The sequence below is a fragment of the Gymnodraco acuticeps genome, unplaced genomic scaffold (genome assembly GCF_902827175.1).
Source record: "Gymnodraco acuticeps unplaced genomic scaffold, fGymAcu1.1, whole genome shotgun sequence".
Classification (NCBI taxonomy): domain Eukaryota; kingdom Metazoa; phylum Chordata; class Actinopteri; order Perciformes; family Bathydraconidae; genus Gymnodraco; species Gymnodraco acuticeps.
In genome coordinates, this window is record NW_022990299.1 from 284,506 (window position 1) to 306,565 (window position 22,060).

General features: G+C 41.4%; 2 protein-coding genes across 4 annotated transcripts in view; both read right to left on the reverse strand.

Moving 5' to 3' along the window:
• Window positions 1-413: 413 nt before the first annotated feature.
• Window positions 414-5,103, reverse strand: bambia (BMP and activin membrane-bound inhibitor (Xenopus laevis) homolog a). Its single transcript, XM_034222636.1, has 3 exons — window positions 4,537-5,103; window positions 2,569-2,850; window positions 414-1,481 (listed from the first exon to the last, which is right to left on the reverse strand). The coding sequence occupies exons 1-3, from the start codon at window positions 4,610-4,612 to the stop codon at window positions 1,063-1,065; spliced, it is 777 nt and encodes a 258-aa protein (XP_034078527.1). The 5' UTR covers window positions 4,613-5,103; the 3' UTR covers window positions 414-1,062.
• Window positions 5,104-9,898: 4,795 nt separating this feature from the next.
• waca (WW domain containing adaptor with coiled-coil a) overlaps window positions 9,899-22,060 on the reverse strand; it is a 36,091-nt gene continuing 23,929 nt past the window's right edge. For 2 of the 3 annotated variants that reach the window (XM_034222621.1, XM_034222623.1), the window contains exons 8-13: window positions 17,697-17,819; window positions 17,333-17,484; window positions 17,053-17,177; window positions 14,879-15,068; window positions 11,492-11,619; window positions 9,899-11,402 (exon numbers count right to left, since the gene is read on the reverse strand). In XM_034222621.1, the coding sequence (XP_034078512.1) occupies window positions 11,333-11,402; window positions 11,492-11,619; window positions 14,879-15,068; window positions 17,053-17,177; window positions 17,333-17,484; window positions 17,697-17,819 (788 nt within the window). In that variant the 3' untranslated portion in view covers window positions 9,899-11,332. The remainder of the gene's footprint in view (window positions 11,403-11,491; window positions 11,620-14,878; window positions 15,069-17,052; window positions 17,178-17,332; window positions 17,485-17,696; window positions 17,820-22,060) is intronic. The other variant, XM_034222622.1, reaches the window with a different exon arrangement.

Genomic DNA, 22,060 nt, shown 5'->3' on the forward strand with positions numbered 1-22,060 from the left:
ACAGGGGGGACAATGTTTAACTGACATCCAGTAAATGGGGTCTTCAGAGGTATTAGAGTAATGATAAAATAAATAGCTCCACTACTTCCAGGATACATTTAACTTGTGAGGGGGGGAAAGAGAAGTTATTTGAAGTTAAAACGTGACCTTTGGAGAGGGTTCAAGAACAACTGACAGATGTAGCAGCTCACTGTATAACAAGGCTGCACTGTCACACACACACACCCCAAGGCCACTCCACAAATCATACTGCCAAAGGAGGATGCTCTGTCACCCACACACACCTCTGTACCTCTGATTTTGACAAGATGTATTACTTTGTGTGCCAAATAGCTATAAGTATAGTAGCAGTATCTAATTCGTCAGTGTTTTAAAGCTAGATATGAAGTAAAAACACAAGAATGAATCGTGAATTAAATAAAAAGTAATTTTAATGGAAGGTTTTCTTTCACACTCACAATCAAGCTTATAGTCTGATCACAGAGAGAGATGTTGGACATTCACCCAGAGCAAGACACACACCGGTCAGTTTTATCAGACAAAAATATATATATATTTAAAATCTTTACAATAAGCTTGAATCATGAAATGTACACAGAGGAGTGTGCACACCTACAGTCAAACACTGAATTTGTTATACTCCTCAGACAAGTTGTTTTTTTGTACCCTGGTGTCAGTGTAAAATTCTTGTTTTAAGCAACGACAACTTTTTTTTTTTTTTTTTACAAATGTGCAAATAAGACAGATTTGGAATCCTTCAGCGCTCAGTGTTAAAGTCCAGGATCCTCAGGAGCAGTGACGGAGCGCTCACTCCACCTCAGTTCTGCCCTCTCAAGTTTTTAAATACAGCTCCTCGTTGCTTCGCCTTTTCATTTTCAAGTAAAGTGCTCCTCTAGCAAAAACCACACGGCATGAGATCAGTCTCGTATCTTTTCGCCACTGGTTTAAAAAGAACTGAACCCAACAGCCCGATGGACGAAAACATGGGAATGTCTTTTTAAAAAGAAGAAAGCCAACGTTAGAGAAGGCGGTTTGTGTCAATGTCAGAGTTCCCGGCAGGAATCATACAAACTCCAGCTTCCCGTGGCCGCTGTACATCCCCCAGTGCACCAGAGACAGGATCTTGTCGTTGCCCAGGTCGGCCTGCCTCATCTTGTCGCAGGTCAGGCAGCAGTTCTCGTGTCCCGTGACGGGCACCATGCACTCCAGGTCCAGCTTCGCCACGTGGCCCTTCTTGGTGTGGTGGCCGTGGAAGCTGTAGTGGAGGCGCGACAGCATCTGTTGCCGCTGGTCCTGAAGTCGTTTGTTCTCGCTGCGCAGCATTCGCAACGCCAGCATGATGAGCAGCACCAGGATGAGGCCGCCGGCGATGGGGACCGCGATCACCGCCGCCCGGAACCACACCTCCTTGGCCGAGGCTAGTTCCTGAACCCGGGTCACTAGGTTCCTGTTGTTGGTGTCCGGCTGGTAGCGGCTATGATCTGAAAAATAAAGATAACCAACTGTTTAACTCACATGTTTCCACTGCTATTATATACTCTTATGTGCCTTCAACGTTTGAATATATGAATGGAGTTGCAGTTTAATGATCATATGACTCCAGCTGAGCTTAAAGTGTTCACACTCTTTTTCCCATGGTTAAGAAAAAAAAGATATTGAGAAACCTTGACATCATTAACTTGAGCGTAATGTGAGTTTTTAGTTTAAATGAATTTAAATGTTAAGCTGCACTGATAAATCTGCAGTTTGTTTTACCATTTTGATCTGTCTGTATAATTGTTAGTGATAGAGACTATGTCATGTTTTAAGTGTGTGTAGAAGTATGCACTGCAAATTGAAATGAGGTAATAGCTAAATCTGGCACAAATCATCTCTTCATTTACTCAGATTAAAGACATACTAAAAATAAGCTCTTCTCTTCAGGTATTCCAGTAACCACATAGAGAAAATAAGACGGACAAACAAGAGCGGGAGAGTGAGAAAGCGCAGAAATGAGTCACCCTGTCCAGAATCAGAGCCAATAATTAATTTGAGCTAATAAACTCTTGTGTGCTTTGGTCAGAGTCCCAATAAAACGTCCCCTCCTGTCTCTGTGCATCTCTCCATAACTCTGTGAGCTAGTGCCCAACATGCAGGCTTGTCAGGGGATATTCACTCTAAGGCACATTCCTACTCGGTGGGAAAATTACATGGTGCACACATAATAAAAAAAGGAATATATCTGATCTCTTTCCAAGTGCTTAAGGTAAACTGGCGGCTCCCTGGCTTCCCAGGCACAGAGCTGGATCCTATTAAAAGTCAAATTGAAGTTCTGTAAAGCTCGGAAGGGGTGGAGGGGCAAGGGTGGCCTGCATGTCCATAAACAGCAGAGTGTTTGAAGAACCCTACAGCTAAACGTATTACTTCTGGAACAGGAAAGAGGAAAATATTGAATATTTGCTAAGGAGGAATCGTAAAAATCCCCCCAAAGAGTGCAATCATTTTTAAAGCAGTTTTAAGAGAATTTCATTGAAAAAGCAAACATCCTGACAGAAAGGGATTGAGCTGTACGAGGGTTTCTTCTTTTACCTGTCGAGTCCCTGGTGTGCGCCAGGTCGTGAAGGCCTCTGTAGTTGCACATGTCGTCGTGGCAACACTCCAACGTCGAGGCCCCGCTCAGGATGTCCACGGCCCTGGAGCTGCTACTGCAGATGTCCGCAGAGTTGACGATGGGGTCTAAACACCCATGGGTGAGGGGGGAGTTTACATTGAGCGGGTCCAGGACCTTGGTGAAGCAGGCGTTCAGTTCTGACTTGCACATGTATCCCGTGGCAACGCAGTGCGGCGCATCACAGTAACACCTTATTTCTCCTGGAAAAGAAAAAGGGTCAGGGTTAGAAGAGCTTTTCTGACAATAACATGGCTTGTGTTTGTCAGGGTTCAGTAAGTCACTAATACCAGGATGTTGATTTAAATGGTATCCCTATTATTAGCATGTCATTTTGTATGAAAATATATTCCACATCTGCTTTTCCTATGCTTTAAGGACTTAATCCCATCATAGGCAGTCTGTTCTCTCCTATACTTTTATTTTGAAAGTGTGTTTGCTAGCAAAGTGTCTGCTATGCGGGGCAATAAACAGCCAGGTAACTTTTTTAAAGACCTCAGGGGAATATTCCACTTTTTGCATCAATTCAGAAGCTTCATTTCAAGAGCTTCTCGTGCAAAATGGCCCTTTTTGTCTGTATTATACAACAGGAACCGTGTAGCTTATAATTAGTGGTTTGTTTGCCAAAGTCAATTTCTTTCAACCTAAATGGAAACTTGTAAAGAGGGAGGGGGGGGGGGGGCCGGAGTCTCCTCTCCCCCCGTTTGCACGCAAAGCTTCACTTGTGGTCAGGACTGCCTGGGGGGGGCAGGGTGCACCGAGGTCCCATCTAAAAGAGCTTCCAGCAACCTTATCATTACGGCTGCCTGCTTCTACACGGGCCCACTCATTACTGCAGCCGTGGCTTCTCCTTAAAATCTTTAAAAATAACAAATGGATCTGCCCTTAAGAAAAACAAAAACATAACTTTAAGATTATTATACACTTCTGTTGATGAGCTGTGATGTCCTCTAGTGATATGTTAAAGGATAATGATGATTGTATAAACCTTTGAACACATATTGTAGGAGCTGTTTTAATCTGGTGACTGTGTGGAATTATAACAATACAACAAAAGTATTGCCTTTGGTTTCCATGTGCTACATTAAAGAATTAGGCTAAAATGACATCAGCCAGAGGATGAACGTTTCAGAAAGTGTTCCTCTCTGTGGTGGAGCCTCTGAATGCAGGAGCACATTCATCAGATCAGTCTTTTCCCTGTGAATGATTGGAGCAGCAGGGCCCGGGCAGGTCATTTGGAGAATATTTCATTAGAAAGGAGAGGCCCCTTTGTGGGATAAGGGAGGGGGGGGCTGCCTGTTAGCCCTGCTCAGTCCTCTATGAATGGCAGCTTCAAAACTGAGTTAAACATGGAGTTATCCAAGTGAAACACACCAGGCAAAGACAGGATATGTGTGTTATCTGCATGTAATAACTGTTGCCATTTAATAACACTGTTATTATTTGGAATATAAAGTTGGGAGTTATATCTGGAAAAAAATGCAGGACTATTTTCTTTAAACAAGTCAATAATTTAGTTGTTTACGATGCAGTTATTACAGTATTTGATCCAATAATAGTCATGTGTAATGCACATTGGCATAAAACAGACCCTAAAATATGTAAATCAAGTTTGTTTTCAATGATTACAAGTAGAGTTATCTCAACTTCCTCCGGAACGTTGCTTTATTCCAGTGTTTTCTGAAATAGGTTATACGGGCAAAAAGCAACATTGTTTTCTTGCTGAGAAGGGACATTTTGAGTAAACGAAGCACGACTTTAAAACAAGTTTAAGAGTAAAGTCCGGCCGTTTAGTGAGGTGTAAACTCAGTCCTGGTTTATCACTGTAAAATATCCTGAGTTTTAATAAGCGAATGAACATGCCCTGTCACCCAGAACAAAGTCTATACCTTTAGTAAGAAGAACAGCCATGGCACAAAGTTCCAGTTGTAGCCAAAGGGAAATGAAAGTGGACTGGCGATCCATTTACAGCAAGTTACTGCGCTAAAGTCCTCGTATATCCAGTAGCAGCGGCTTGAGTCCGCTGAGCGAAGAGCTGGACGACAAAAATATTTACATGAAGCTACGGCCAAACATGAGTCATTCCCGTGCTGAAACACGACTGCTCACAATCCTTAAAGACACAAAAGTATCAAAAAAACACTCCAAAATGTTTCTTCTCCCGCATGGAGACAGAAAAAGTATGTTTTTAAAAGCGGTCCGACATTACTGGAGGACCCAAAACACAACGTCTTCTTCTTCAAGCCGAAAGGAAAAAAAGCGAAATATACTCCGGGAAAGTGAGTTAAATGGGATGTAAAGTTGTCACCGCTGGTCCTCCTTTGCCTCTGTATTCGGCCGGTCAAGGAGAGGCATCACTTTTGTATTCCTGGACGGAGAAATGTTCGAAAAAGACGGAGAACACCGCTGTACCAAAGACTGCACACAGACTCCGAACACACAAGATTTAGCAGGAGAAATAGTTGTGGTCTGTCAGAGCTCCGCCCTCTGCAAGCTGATTGGCCAAACCACCGAGAGAGAAGTCAGTTAGGATCTATGGTTAGGATACTACATAATGACTCTGTTTCCGGTAATTATTTTCAAAATAAGGCAAGGGAAGTGTATTCTATAACCTAGCAACAAAGCGATTACAATTAGGGAAAAAACACATTATTTAAATAACAATATTGAAGGTCAAACATCATACATTTAATTGACAATACATGCACAAAATATGATACATTAATAATATACATTAATAATGTAGCCCGACCTCATGAAGTGGGCTTTACAAATTGTATGTTTAATCAAAAAACTAAATAATAAATCCCTGCTGCACCATCACTTACTGAACTGTTATGTAGGTCCAATTTAAAAGATTTATATTTTTCCCCTTGTTTTATTTTTTTAGACCATTTCACCCTTTTTCCGGTTCTATTTTCTCTGTCCCTCTCTCTTGATGACCCAGGTCAAGCCATTCATCATCCTTCACTTCCATAACACCATATTCCATAATATTATGTCATTTATAAATTCCATTGATCGGGGCAGCATGAGGTTGCCATTAACAACATCGCCTGAAAATGTTGCTTTATTACATTGATCACCATTTAAATATTGAACTATAAACTTATGTCAACTCCTGGACAGTGCCATAACAAAGCCTATTTGATTTACATCCTTCAGTGTTGTATGTGTAATCATTACATAACAAATATGATCCTCAACCATGTCCTCAACACAAATAAATATACCTTCCCTTATCCTGTTAGCCTATATGTAACTTAATTCCTTTATATAGGAATACAAACAAATGCAAGGCTTTTATAAATATGTGTTAGCAGGATTATGCAACCAAAAGCGATATAAAGAGTAAAATAATTCCCAAAAATGCAGATTATTCTCTAGAAATGGAAGGTTAAGATTCATTCAATGATTTAATGACATAGCAACATAATTATATTATGTGGTGTGTCCTCCCAGGTTCCATGCATTTAAAATTAATATTATATGTAAATGTTGTGCAAGTGAACCCTGGTCGGTCTGCAGCAGCAGTACCTGCAGTGTCATCGAGCCGGCAGCCAGAGAGACGCCGCGCTGAGCCGCTTCCCTTCAGGCTACAGACTGCTGCTGCTGCCGGGAGGATAGCCGGACAGCCGTTTACACAAATTAGCAATCCAAAAAGGCACATGGCGCCACCGAGACGACACACACGCGCGCGCGCGCACTCACACACGCACACACAGAGCGAGCACTAGACACGATTGTCATTTAAAAATCGGCATGCAAAACACACATGCCCGATCAGGTCAATGGTTAAAAAGTCAATACTCTTTATAGCTTTAATGCATGTTCATATATAGTTTAGCTTTGATTAATTTTTGAGAGTTTCAATTTGAGTTGTGTTATTGCATCAAACGATACGAAGAACAAATTATAATTTAACCCTATAGAAAATCTTAAAATGAATATGATATCATCAGGGAAGACCCACTCCTGTAGAAATAAAGCATAGCAGGCCTTGGTTGTGTCCAATAGACAACAGGATGAGGATACCGCTTTAGGGAACTATACTCACTGCAATTACCGTCATTATCTGCAATTACACAGAGGCGCCAGTCCACGACTACAGCTTTTATCTTTACTGAGAGTTGCATAAGAAGGGAGGAAGTCAGCAGAAATACACGTTTTATTCTCCCAGAGTTAATCCGTTTCTGTGATACTGGGTGTAATTCTTTTTCGTATAGGCATGGGAACCCCTATGGCAAAATATGCGGTTGTCTATGACTGTGCCTCCTAATATAAATGAATTAAAATATACAATTAGGAGATTTATTTCATAATGTTTGGAGTTAATTTAGTTGAATAGGATCAGAAAGGCCCTTTTTTAGTAGATTGTTCAGCCTCTTTCAAGCTGCAATAACTTGTGTTGGATAGTTAAACATCACCATCTGTTGGTCATAACTGGTATGAGGCTTTTATTTTTAAAATATGGCCTCATCACAGGCACTTAAGACATTGTAGTATTGCCCATATTAAAAGTGTCTTGATTTAGAATATAAAAAGGAATGGTCAAACTCTGTGAAGCAGCTGATTTATGTTTGACCTTCCCTGCTTGGTAAATCCACTCATCTCTAACAAACACCTTCGTTTTTTTTAATCCAGGCTTTTCCGAAATACATTTTCCGATAAATAACTTGCATGACATCACTATGACATCATAAGGGCTGTTTTCATAGACCTGTGAACGCTCCCTCTAAAGACACAGAGGTCATCATGCAACTGTTTTCACAAGCTCAGAGCTCTTTGTGACAAGTAAAACCAACGTGTTGTGCCATTCTTTTATGTGACTAAATTAAGAATACATATGAAATCTTAATGAAAACCTAGCGTTGTTTTGTCAAGACTTCCAACTTTCAGACTGGGAAACATTGTTTAAGAAAACAAAACTGTGTGTCTTTACATGCTGAGAGGATGAGCGTCGACAAGCCTTCATCATGAGGGGGTTTCATGTAAGTGGCCTTTTAGGGAGATTACACCCCACAGGCTGTCTGCTTTCACACATTAGGAGACACTGTAGGTGTGACCTGCTACAGAATGTATGGGCTTTGCTTAACAAAAGCCCCCCTACTGCTAGGCCAACGATGGCTGGGTTGCTGCTGAGTTAACGGGGGTGTGGAGGTCAAGTCTACCATAGTAGATGACTCAAAAACTGGATTTAAACTTTATACAGAAGTCTCTAAAACCACTTTTCTCATGAGTCCTAACCCGACAAAATGACCTGCTCTAAATATTCCCACTTTGAAGATCAAAACTCCCTCTATGATCCACAAGGACACACACCCCGGCAGACACACTTCCTCCGACACCTCCCGGCTTCCTCCTCTCTCTTTGATGTGAGCCATATCAAGGTTTCTGAAGAATCAGAGACAGGCAGACTGTCTCCATCCTTCATGATCCATTTTATTCTCCTCCAGATAATGGAGCGCAGCATCAGAGTCAGAGGTCCAGCAGCAGTTATGTGGATCCATACTGGAGATGTGCCGGGAGCAGCTTTGATGTTACAGACTGGGTTACAGGCTCAGCATTCACATGCACTCATGCTGACTTTATCTAGAGTGCTCGCAGGCAGGAAACTGACAGCGTCCACCTTTGTTTTTATGTTGGGAATTAATTCAGTAGCACTCTGTCCTCTTATCCACATTCAGAGATGACTGTGTAGATAAACTGCGTTTGATCACGAAGAGAGATGCCTCCTTAGTGCATGACAATATGGGGGATTAGGAAGAAATAATACAGTTCTGCAGGAAGTAGAAGCACAGTTTTTGATACTTTGAGAAGACATGAAAACTACTGATTAGAAAAGGTAAAATTGTTATGACCTATGTGTGTACAGTGCAAACCCAAACAATACGGTTACATGTCTGTTCTTCTACTGATGCAGCAATGATTAGTGAACAAATGATAGCAAAAAAAGGGGAACAATAAGAAAATATCACTTCTACTACTCTCCCTACATATATCAGGTGTTTCATTCAACATAATCAAAACAGCCACATATAAAATGTAGTCATAGTAAAATGAAGTATTTCAATACAAGAGGTCAAGATTAATGTCAATTGGTTTTACTTTTTATACAAACAAATACATTAGAAAAAGTGGCAAAAGACCCTCTTATATTCACATGTATAAAGTACCTTTTTCCAAACTTCTCCTCATCCATTTAAAGCCCATGCATGGAGCTGAAAATACGACATATTGTATTTCCTTAAAACATTGGTTTGTGGTCTACAGACACAACATCTGACCATGGAGGGGACCTCGTGTAAGATTTTCTTAATGCAACCTATTATTGGAGACACACCGCCCTCTGTAGGAACTTCATGGTATAACATTTGTATGGGCAACAGTTATTCTCAAGTCTATCCACACAGCATTGAGTACGATTTTGAATTGATTCATTTGAATTTAATAAATAAGCTATATTACTTTAAATACATATTTTGTTGGCTAGTGTGTCTTCACAGTTATATTAAACTGTAATATTAAAACATGACATTTATACAAGAAAGAATCATCAATTCACTGGATCAGTACTTGTCTAGCTCGGACATCAAACCATGACATATGAAAGAATCATGTAAAAAAAAGTTTGAGTTAATATGGCGCAATGGGAAATGTATACATAAATAATATACATGATGTATGCTAATAATATCCTCAGTCCAAAAGTCAGGTTCACTGCTTATTACCTGTGTTTCAAATGAAACATTTAGCAAGTATGGATAAATGCATTGATTTTTGCAGATTTAAACCAAAGTAATCTTACTACTATTGAGTGTTGTAGTAGAGTTTGCTATCGCTGTTGTCTGAATTAGAATGCAAATTCAATCCGATGTGTTACAAATAACCAGCCTACTTTTCTTCAACATCAATAAGCCTTTAGTAAATCTACTTAAGTTGTACACAGTCCACCTGTAGATATTCTGAGGCCAGGAGAAATGTCCACTACGTTTTGTTAAGAATGCAAGCAAGTGGCCACCTCATGTTATTTAAATAACACTGACACACCAGCAGAGGGCAGTAGAGTCTAAAGGTTAAACTTATCATGTAAGTTATTGCAAATGATTAGTTTTCCCTTTTTAAATTTAATATTTTACTTAATCATTAATGCTTTGAGTAGTAGTTGCTTAGGTCACCTTTGTGTGTGCCAAAGAGCCAAAGACAATAAATTGAAGCTACAGGTACCATAAAAACCCAAGAACAACATGGCCCCAGAGAGGCATATTTTATTTCATTTGTCAATATATGTCAGGAAACAATATACAAAGCAATGACGTGGTCACCGTTACTGAATGTGTTGCAGTTCAGTTAGACCCAATAGATAGTATTGTGGAAATGAAACAGCTGAGAACCCTGCTCTTCAACAGTGGGGAACAAACAAGAGCGGGATGGGACGTGCTAGAAAAACAACAACCGTGTGCATGACATGCTTGTTGAAGATCTGTTCCTGTCGGGTGAAATAAAGTGTGGGTGTTGCAGGTAAACGAGGCTGTGACACTTAAGACTTTCAACAAGGCACTAGCGTAAGAACCAAACCTAAAACTCCAATAAAATAACCAGTGCTCGCTTTAGTTGAACATCTTTATTACAATACATACATTTCACATTTGACCGTGTGCCCTCTTGCTGCCCCGCTCTGACACAAGAGGTGATCCACATACATCCGCCTTGAACCCCACCCTGCTGGAGGACCACTCCTTATATGGGTGCAAATCAAAGTGTGTGGATATCGTTGTTATTTATAAATAAAACCTCTGCTGGTTAGCGACTGTACAAAGGAATGAACCAGTGGTACCCGCCTCTTCGTAGAATATGAGAGAGAGGGGGGGGGAAAGGAACCAAAAACTACTCCAGGGATGTGAGTGTTGAGGGTGTGGCAGGGCAGGGCGGAGGCCAGGGGGAGGGGGGGAATGGTCCAAAGCAGCACACCATCACATCTCAATTTAAATCACTCATTCCACCACACCACCAGGCACTGTTTTTTTATCCTCAGATTGGGACATGCAGAGCCGCCAGGAGCTGCGAGAAGATCAGTGAACCGTCTTTCAGCAAAGACCAAAGAGAGGGGACGTCCATGGCGCCTGAGTACAGCTTATATTTCACAGGAAGAGAATTTAGAGATATTTAAACTACATTGACACCGGTGCTAGGCTTGTGTGTATATTAATGGCTTCCTCCTCCGCTTAGGTCACACATGCTTAATGGTTCAATGATCTATGACCAAATGAAGCTTTTTAAAGTCTGCGTTAAAATGAAGGAGAGACTAGCTAATGAATGTAGCCGCCTAGCCGTTGATTAGTTTGGATGTCAAAAGCTTTAGTAGGCATGGCTTTCCATGGCATTCAATCTACAAAACGTATGTACAACATAGATAATAACATCTACAAGAAATCTACATTTCCCCCCCCGCCGTGGGCTTGTTTTTTTTTTTACAGAATCAAGTCTTGTAAAGCAGCCCCCCCTGCGACAGCTCGTCAGGTTTCACTCTTGGTTCTCCAGCCCGACGGTCCAAACTGCAGCTCCTGTGTTTAAGACTGGGCTCCAGACGAAGTGACCGGCTGCTCGCCCTCCAGCTTCCAACTATGTGCAATGGGTCTTCCCCCTTTTTCTCCCACAACCCCCCTGCTTCAACTGCAGAAGTCCTCAGACCATGAAAGAATTCTGATTCTTCAACTTTTCTAGTTCTTTGATTTGCTGTCTCAGAAACAGTATCCTGTGGGGAAAGACGGAGAGGACAGTGATTATTTGTTCTACCATAAATGCCAACAGGTGCTTTCTTAGAGAATACAAATTCCTCCTCACCTCTGCTCACGCAATGTCGCTTGTATTTCACAGACTCTGACCAAGGAGCGCAGGTTTTTGAGCTCGGTGCAGTTCTCCGACATGCAGATGCTCCCCATGGTGTGCGCCTCTTCACGTAGTCTCGATGCCTTTAAGGGTCACACAGGAAAATGAGTTTAATAAATGGGTGTTGCTGGAGTGGGTGGGGGGGTGGGCGGGATGTACAGGGTTCTTACACCTTTTCCAAAGTCAAATTCAAGCACTTTTCAAGCATTTTCAAGGTGCATTTTCCAGCTTTTCAAGCATCTTACAGCTGTTGTAAATTACATAAGTGACCTGCTCTATCGAAATAAGTCGCATTGACCCGAAGACACATTTTGAGTTGTATACACTGCTGGAAAGAAGATATTCCTAGCTTTCTAATGATATCAGGATTGTTTTTGTACTCCAAATATTAAGCGAAATATGTCACATTATATAATGACCGTCACAGAGTCATCATTTTGAGAAAAAGGCCTTCAAAGTTTTCTCTTCTCTGGAATCCATCGATCTGATTGGTTATTAGCAAATGATCAAAATACTACGGAGGGAAGATATTTTCGTTTGGATTACTAGTCTGGGGGAAGCTCGCGAGTGTGTGTCTACGTGTGTGTGTGTGTGTGTGTGTGTGTGTGTGTGTGTGTGTGTGTGTGTGTGTTTGTGTAATTTTGCATTTGTGTGTATTGTGTTTGTTTGCTTGTAATTATGCCGTTAAAAGCTTCAAAGTTGTATTTATCATCTGAATTTGCCGAAACAAGTTTAATATTCTGAAAGCCAAGACTTTGTTTAATTGAAATCAGATGAAAACAAACTGTAACGGACCCTGCCGTGTTATCTATGATTACTATACGCGTACATTCATAATGTCAGCCGGAGGGAGGGGGGGCGGCGCTGCGGAAGAGCAGATTGCGAGTGAGAGGTGCCTGTCATCTTCCCTTTACAAGCTTCAAAAATGTATTTATCGTGTGATTTTGGAAATAAAAGTTTCATATTCTGAAAGCCAAGACTTTGTTTGTTTAAAATCAAACAAAACACCGAACCCCGAAAAAATAGTTTTTTACGCAAATCCACGTTTATTTTTTAAATGAGCCGTTGCGACTTCCGAATGATTTCGATAGAGCGGGTCACATATTTATATACACATACTCAAATGATTATTTCCCTACCTCACATTAAATCAGATGTTCTTTATGCTATAAACAACCAAATGTGTGTTTCGTGATAGCATTCTACACGAGGATGAAAAATTAAAGAAAATAAAACTAAGTTTAATATTTCAAAATGAGTGATCTGTACGTAGACTAGGCCTCCCCATATAACCTGTCTGAGCCGATATACAACAATCAGCCAAATAACTTTTCAATACATTATTGATTACTATTTTTGAGGTACTTTTAGGTTGGCAGTGAACATAAGTCGGAGGTAAATGGTGTACTTGTACTCCCCTACATGTATTTAATCCCTTTAGTTACTTTACAGATGTGGATGAATGATGTGAAATCTAATCAAGTGTTGAGTCAGACTTTAGTTCCACCTGGAGTAAATTCACCAGCTACCCTGCAGAATACAAAGCCATTCAAACTAGCTGCACCTTCACCAGCTTTGAGAACACTTTCATGATCAATCATTATAAAACACATCATATATATTATTCTGAAATGGACCAATCTGCTCAATCACTACTTTTACTGTCGCTACATTCACTATATTTTGATGATAATACTTTTCTACTTTTACTTGAGGAACATTTTGAATGCTTTTACTGTAACAGAGTACTCCTACACTCTATCTTCTACTTTTACTCAAGTACAAGATCTGAGTACTTCTACTTTTACTCAAGTACAAGATCTGAGTACTTCTACTTTTACTAAGTACAAGATCTGAGTACTTGTACTTTTACTCAAGTACAATATCTGAGTACTTATTCCACCTCTGGTAGCGTATTAGCCTGAATTGTAGCCACAAAATCACACAGAGCTGCATAAAAATAGACTCACAATGGTAACAAGTGGAAAATAATATTTACAAATGTGTGCAATGATTTGTAGGTAATTTTGACTACTCAAGACACCTGACTTATACATCTTCAAAGGAAGACTGTGTTCATTCTACAATTACATGGGATTAAAGCAAAATGTAGTTTTACTTGTATAATACTTCAATTTTATATAAAAGACAGTTTGTTTTCATGTTTTCAAATAAACAAAGTCTTGGCTTTCAGAATATTAAACTTGTTTCGGCAAATTCAGATGATAAATACAGCTTTGAAGCTTCGGCATAATTACAAGCAGAGAACGGACTAATGTAACGTCACAGCAAGCATAACAACAGCCGGTGTTTGTTATGAGTGTTTCCCCGGTACACAAACGCAAAAATACACAAACACACTCGCGAGCTTCCCCCAGACCAGTAATACAAATGAAAATGTGTCTTCGGGTCAATGTGACTGATTTCGATAGAGCAAGTCACATTTGGTTTAGGCACGAAATATATTACCAGTAGAAATACATTGCTTTCAAAATCGCTCTGTGTCGAATCAATAGATTATATTTCGTGACTATAAACACGAAATGCCGTGAGTGCTTCATCCTCTGAACACCACACGATGGCGACTGTAACGCATGTATTAACATAGATACGCTCCTCTGAAATGATTGTCCCCTGCAATTATTATTATCCCTCAATCGAGTTCGCTATTCAGCTCGCTAACGTTAATGCTCTACTCCGGCGTACCTTTCATGTGGCTCGTCAGCGCAGACTCTCGCATCGTTATTTTTGCAAACTTTGCAGGAGGCTACTCGTGGGCTTGACCCTCGTCTTAGCCATGGCTTGTATTTGTCTTCTGCTAGCCAACGCTCGTTGAAACTGCAACCTCCTGGCACACAGTCATCTATCACTCATCAGAATGCCCAGGTCACACATAACACACACTCGCAGGTCGCGCGCATAGCGCGGGAAGGCCGCAGCGGAGCTGTTTTGTGTAGAAGCGAAGCAATTATTTTTCTTTTAATCTAAAAAGCGAACTATTCAGTCAGACAGCAATTTATTGTAAAAGTAAAGCATTTACATTTTCAAGCACTTTATCTCAATTTCAAGCACCATTCCCAAAATTCAAGCACTTTCCCAACCTTGAAAACACCACGTCAAATTTCAAGCATTTTCAAGGATTTCAAGCACCCGTACGAATCCTGGATGTAGGATAGAGGGATGGGATTGAATTAATCCAAAATGTTGTGCAACCTGAATTGTCTTCTGTACTGTGTTGTAAATTGAAGATGTTTGCAATAAAAAATGTATGATAAAAAATAAATAAATAAATGGGTGTTGCTGCTAAAAAGATAACAAGTTGGACAACTAAGAGGTACAGACCTGTTTCTCAGCGTGCTCGGCAGGCCAGCCCTGCACGTGCTTGATAAGATTCTCGTTGAAGTGGGCGGCGAGGGAGGGGGTGAAGGAGGTCCGGGCTGCTGAGGCGGAAGCGGAGGCAGAGTTGGGGGCGTGGCTGCTGCTGGAGGAGGAGGAGACGTGGTTGGGACCCGGGGAGGGGCTCCTATGACTGCTGCAACAAACACGGGTTGAAGGAGCATGTCAGTGTTGAGACATTATGTCTAAGGAGAAACGGACCTTTCACAAAAAGGACCAATCAACTTGTTCTCAGCAGCAATATTAAAAACACAACTTCCCTCGAGTCTCAATATAGCTGATCACCAAATATAGGTCTTAGCTAACAGACAACTTCAGGAAGATTACTATTTGATCACGGCTCTTAACCTGTTAAGCCCTGAGCCTGTTTTTCAGGCCTCAGGCTCGAAAATTACATGCCCAGAACAAATGACGATATCTTCACTTCTTCAGAATCAATATAGATGTTTTTATTTTAAAGTAAATTCAGATTGAACATAGTAAAAAAATGTAAATTATTGTTTCCGTCTAAAAAAAAATATTACTTAGTGAAAACCACCCTTTAATGATGGGATAGTAGACTAAAAGCTTTAGGAATCTAAACTATAACATATAATAAGTACCCTGTATCAAGATTGATGCAAAACAAGTGATATTTGACCTTTTTAGAGAGGTTTAGAAAAAGTAGGTCCAGCCGGACTCACCTCTGGGTACATTTGCCGTATCTCTGGAACCCATTGGTCGATTTGGGTGATTGACACCACTTTGTAACCGTTAGAGCCAATAGAATCGAGGGGAAGTTCTTAAATCCATCTAAACATTACCATTGGTGAGTTAGAATGATGCGCTCGCAGCATGCCCAAAACCGGAAGCTCCGTTACACTCTTTATGAAAAATACGTTTATGGCCATAAATGTGATGATGGATTATCAGTAATCATTTAAAAGTGACACAGAGACATTGGATTAACCTTCAGCAGCATTTATCTGCGTTTTAATGCCCTTGAACACAACTTGTGATCAGAAAACAGCAAAGGTAAGACGTATTTGCCGTTTTGGCCCCGTAAAGTGAAGTTGAATGTTGTCTTTGCTGGCTGCTAGTTCGGTGACGTCGCACAGTGATGATACTTATACCAATGGAATCTGTCCAATCTCAGCTTTCATATGATATCTAGTGCAGATAGCATGAAGTATAAAGTATCGCTACCGTGAGTTATGTGCTAAGTGCGTTAGCATTTCTTCGCTTAGTGCGATTCAGACGCTTGGTGTTAGACTTGTTTCGTTTAGGTACAAATTGTTAATATCGTCTGATAGCTGAGTTTCTTCCCGTTAAGTGGGTATGACATATTAATAGGTTGTTAAATGTTAGAAGCCCTGAGACACAGTTTCGTGCAATATTGTTGCGGGGGCAATCGGGCTTAACAGGTTTTTGATGCAGCAGCTCGGCTTCATTCGTTTTATGTGAACATTAACTAGAGTTTCAGATGAGAAAAAGGAATTTAGATGGTAGAAAACCAGGAGTGTGCTACGCGTTGGAAAGACAAACAAACAACATAATACAAAATGAAAAGTAGTAACTTAGACCTTGTATTTACTTGCTAGAACACATAGCAAGTTTTGGGTCTATCTCAGTTCCTCACTGGTGAAACTTCCGAGCAAATGACTGACTTTGAAACAAGAAGGAACACTAAGGCTGATCAAATATTTGTACAAACAGCTGTGTCTTCACCTGCCAACAGTGTATTCACAGAGGAACAGAAGTATCAGGGAGCTTCCTCCCCTTTTTGGAAATCGTTTCACAAAGCAATGAATGACTTCAATGAGAGACTTCTGAATGAAGCAGCTAAATTGTTCCATCAATGAACAGCAGGTGGTGCCACAACATTACACAATGAGGATAATCTAAAGGCAGAAAAACCATTTTTTATGTGGTGGTCCAAACTCTGATATGAATGGGTTCTCCAAAACATTGTGAGATTGTGAGGTATTTCCACTTCTTTCTTGGCCAAATGTGAGTATATGGACTTAGCAACAGCTGCCACCCCAGAAGCCTGGTATAATAATGACAAAAGTTAAGCAAACGGCTCTAGAATACCCTTCTCATGCTACTTATTCTTCTGAACCTAGTGCTGTTGCACGTACCCCTGGCGCTGCAGGTTGCGGGGGGAGGCCGTGGAGGCATCGTGACTGTGCTGCTTCTCGCTGGAGAGGGTCTGTTGGGAGGAGGGCTGGGGATGAGAGGACTGCTTCCCTGATGTCGTACTCGCCTAAACACAAGTTAAAACACATCAATCCAGATCCTCTCCAAAATACACAGATCATGTATACTTCAAAGTGTAGGTTGATATATCTCTGGAAACATTTCAACCAGCTGGCCTACGCTCCCCACTGTATTTATACACACTGAATGTTTGAGTCTTACTTTTGAATGTGAGATGGCGGGCTGCGTGTTGTGGAGGGGTTTGTTGTGACCGGCGTTGCTCTGTGGCGTGCTGATCCTCGGAGAAACATAAGACCTGGGCGATGAGGCGTCCGATGTTAACGACATGGGGGACTGGTTCGATTGCTGAGCTGCTGAACGTATGCAGAGAAAAAGAAAACAGCATAAGGGTTTCAGTCAATCTTCTCGAATTATAGCCGGCAAGAAAACCACTATGAGCAGGTACATGATCGGGGAAATCTTAAAGACATTCATGCAAGTCAGGTTAGCTGATGCCATTATCAAAACTTTAAGTTATCAGCAGTAATTATTGGAATAGACAAGCTTCTGTGTGAGTTGTGCTTACCTTGGTTGGAGAGCTGAGCAGCTTGAGAGAGGATAGTAGTGATATTGAAAGCTGATGGTCCAGCAGTGAGGATCTTATGGAGCATCGACTGTAATGAAGCCTGTGTGACAGCAGCTGTGAGAACTGGAGGTAAAGAGACACACTGTTAGTCCCCGCACTGATTTATAAAGTCCTGCTACACAGTCAAATACAGTAATGTGTCCAAATGGAACGTGCACTAGGTTCACTAGGTGCAAGAGGATTGATCAGCCAGCGATTGTTATTGGTCGATATTCGGCATTGTGGAAGGGTAAATTAGGTTATGTGTTCAAATGTAATCTTGTAAAAAGTATTTGTGGCTCGAATGGCTCACCAACAATTGTAGTCCAATAATGATCTAGGCATTTTCTAGGTATGAATTAGGGATGGGAATTTGAAAGCAAACGTATATATTCGAATATTCGACCTCCCAAAAAACAGTTAACCGAAATGTACATATCCTATAAAAAAAAAAATGTGTCTAACATTGTTTTTCGAATTATTATTTTTTCAATAACTTTTGGAAATAAATAAATACATGTTCAAATAAGTATAGAAACCAAGTCGAATTTGTCAAATGTATTGAACTGGTGATCAGAGTTTGACAGCTATAGGCCTACAGCTTTCATGCTTAAAACATCAAAAACCGGACTTCCGGTCTAGCAGGCATGGGGATCGCAGCTTAGCGTGACAGGCTCCCGATAGTGAGAATTCAAATTTGCCTGTTTTAACTCGAATAACCAGGAAAGTATTTACAGCAAGCATATACACGGCGGGCAAAGTAATATGCCTAAAAGGGGTAAGAAAAGTATTGCTCCAACAAAGGTAAAAAGACAAAAACGAAGAAGGTCACCTGTTTCGAGCTAGCAGCATTAGCAACATGGACGACACGCAGCCGGACTCTGACTCAGAGCCGAACGGTGAATCTAACTTGGCTTTAATCTTGAAGGAGCTACGAGAACTTAGAAAAGACTTCGGTCAACAGCTGAGTGGCATAAAAGAGGACATTAGTCAAATCGGCAAAAGAGTGGAAGAAGCAGAGGAGCGAATTAACGGTGCTGAGACCAGAATCCAGTCATCAGAGGACGTTCTGACGGAGCTGGTAAAGCTTCAGATGCAAACGGAGGCAAAGCTGACTGATTTGGAGGGGCGATCGCGACGTGAAAATGTCAGAATACACGGGGTAAAAGAAGGAGCCGAAGAAGGCACGGCATCAGTAATCGCTTTCGTGGAAGATTTGCTGACAAAAAGCTTGGAGCTTCCCCCCTCCAGCGCCCTAAATATCGAGAGGGCGCACCGGGCGCTGGCACCGAAACCCCCGAATGAAGCCCCTCCGAGATCAATCGTGGTTAAGTTTTCAAGCTACACGGTGAAGGAAGATGTCCTGAAAAGAGCTTGGCAGAAAAAAGGATTTGACTTCCAAGGGAAAAGGATCCAACTGGACCATGACTAGGGCTGCACGATATTGAAAAAAACTGACATCGAGATTTTGACCCCCCCTGCGGTATATATTGCATTTTTTAACCTGTTAAGCCCCAAAGTCCCGGCGGGTACTTTACTTTTTTTTTTTCACGACACTGTGTCTCAGGGGATCTTAATATTTAAGAACCTATTAATGTGTTATACCAGATTAACGGAAATAATCTCAGCTAACTGACGATACAAACCATTTTTACCAAAACAAAACACAAGTCTCATAAGAAGCATCTAAATGACCCCTGAGCGAAAAATGCCAACGCACTTTGGCACAGAACTCAAGATAAAAGTACCCTTATTACTTATCGTAGCTGCACATACAAGATATCCGATTAAAGCTGAGGTTCCACAGATTATTTAGGTATATAGTATCATCACTGAGTGATCCGAACTCGGACAGGGGAAGCAAACACAGACATCACAACACGTACCTTTACGTAGCTTCTAGGGGAGATGTATCACCGTAGCTGTCAATCTGATCAAAAGACGTGTTGTTCAATGGTATTAAAAACGAGAAAAAATGCGGCTGAATCGGTTAATCCATAGGTTTTTAACGTCTCTGTATTAAAAAAGTATTTCATTTATAATCCATAATTCCATTTTTATATAAAAATCGCAGAGCACAAGTTAGCTGCTAATGGTAGCCACCAGAGTGGCTGCTGCTTCCGGTCTTGGCAATGCGGCAGTCCAGCGCAGTCGAACACACACACACACACACACACACACACACACACACACACACACACACACACACACACACACACACACACACACACCACACACACACACACACACACACACACACACACACACACACACACACACACACACACACACACCACACACACACACACACACACAAACACCCACACCACACACACACACACACACACACACACACACACACACACACACACACCACACACAACACACACACACACACACACACACACACACACACACACACACACACACACACACACGACCAAATAAGGAGTGAGAGTGACGCGTAGCCAAAACCGGAAGCTGCATACACTCTGGTGGCTACCATTAGCAGCTAACTGTTATAAACAATTGCTTCAAAGCCACAGATACATTATCAACCTATGGATCAACCGATTCAGCCGCGTTTTTTCTCGTTTTAATGCCATTGAACACGTCTTTTGATCAGATTGACAGCTACGGTGAGACGATCTCCCGTAAAAGCTCCGTAAAAGGTACGTGTTGTGATGTCTGTGTTTGCTTCCCTTGTTGCGAGTTCGGATCGCTGAGATACTTAAATAATCTGTGGAGTCTCAGCTTTAATCGGATATATTGTATGTGCAGATTAGATAAGTAATAAGGGTATCTTTATTTTGAATTCTGTGCTAAAGTGCGTTAGCATTTACGCGATATTACGCGATATTCACACTGCACGTCCCTGCGGTGTGAATATCGCGCATGCGCATATCGCGGTTCTCGCCATGACACGGTATATCATTCAGCTCTAACCATGACTATGCACCGGAGGTATTGAGGAAGCGGAGGGAATATGCAGAAGCAAAAGCTGCGCTCAAGGGAAGAAATATACGATTCTAAACGCCATTCCCCGCCCGATAAAGAGTGTTTTACGAGGAAGGTACGGTGGTCTACGGCTCGGTGGAGGAAGCAACGATGGACATGGCAAAGAGGGGAATTCCGGTGACTGTGGTGAAAAAGACAACCTCCCTTCTGGACCAGATCAGCCGGATGACTTGGCGATCCAGTGAAAAGCAAGGAAACCGGGGCACTACACGCGCCAATCAAGGCTTTAAGGAACGGCTCCATGCATACCGCCGTCAGGACACCTGATAAGTACTGCTGCTCTAATAGAAACATTCAGTTAAAATTATAATGTTACTTCTAGAAACCACAGAGAGTTTATGCTGTGTAATGTTGTGAGAGACTCAATTCTCGATCCTATTTTCCAAAATTAAACCTTCTCAGAAGGGTAATGTTAATGGCAATTAAATGATAGATTTGAGGTCGGGACGCCTGCGATTGGACACTATGGACCTACGTATCAGTGTAAAGGCTGAAGGGGGCCCTCTTTCACTACTAGGAGGAAGAGTTTCCCCCCCTACACTCACATTCCATCAGAGTCACAAGGCCGTTAAAGAGGCCGTCATCTTGGAAGTCAATGTTGTTATCTTTGATTGTGATTTTCTTTTTTTTGTTAACTTGTTATTGGTTAACGATTCTGTTCTTGCTACTGTTCCTTGTAGCACCAGGAGTGCGATATATGTGATATATAGAAGCGTGAAGGGGCTTGAGATATACCTAAAGACAAACCATGCAAAATACCAAGTCAGTTAAAGTAGCTACGTATAATGTAAATGGCCTGGGAAACCCAATCAAGAGGAGCAAAGTTATGTCGAAATTGAAGAGGGAGGGAATAGAGGTGGCTCTCCTCCAAGAGACTCACCGAACACAAATAGAGCATGAAAAACTTAAGAAATGGAGATACAATCAGTACTCATCTTCCTACAGCCAGGGTTCTAGGAGAGGGGTTGCAATTTTGATCACTGGTAAACTAAACTTTGAGTGTACATATGAAAAGAAAGATAAAGAGGGGAGATATGTTCTGGTTAGGGGGAATCTGGAGGGAGTTCTAGTGACTTTTTTGAAATTGTATGCCCCTCCTAGCTCTCAATGGAAATTCTATAAAGAAATGTTTGAGTTATTAATCGCTGAGGCCCGGGGCATCCTCATTTGTGGGGGTGACCTTAATGTTAGACTCCACCCAACCCTGGACACATCAAAATCGTACCACTCAGGAGAGAAAAAAAACACAAGAAATATAAAATTAATGATGGAAGAACTGGGACTCTCAGACATATGGAGGGAGTTGA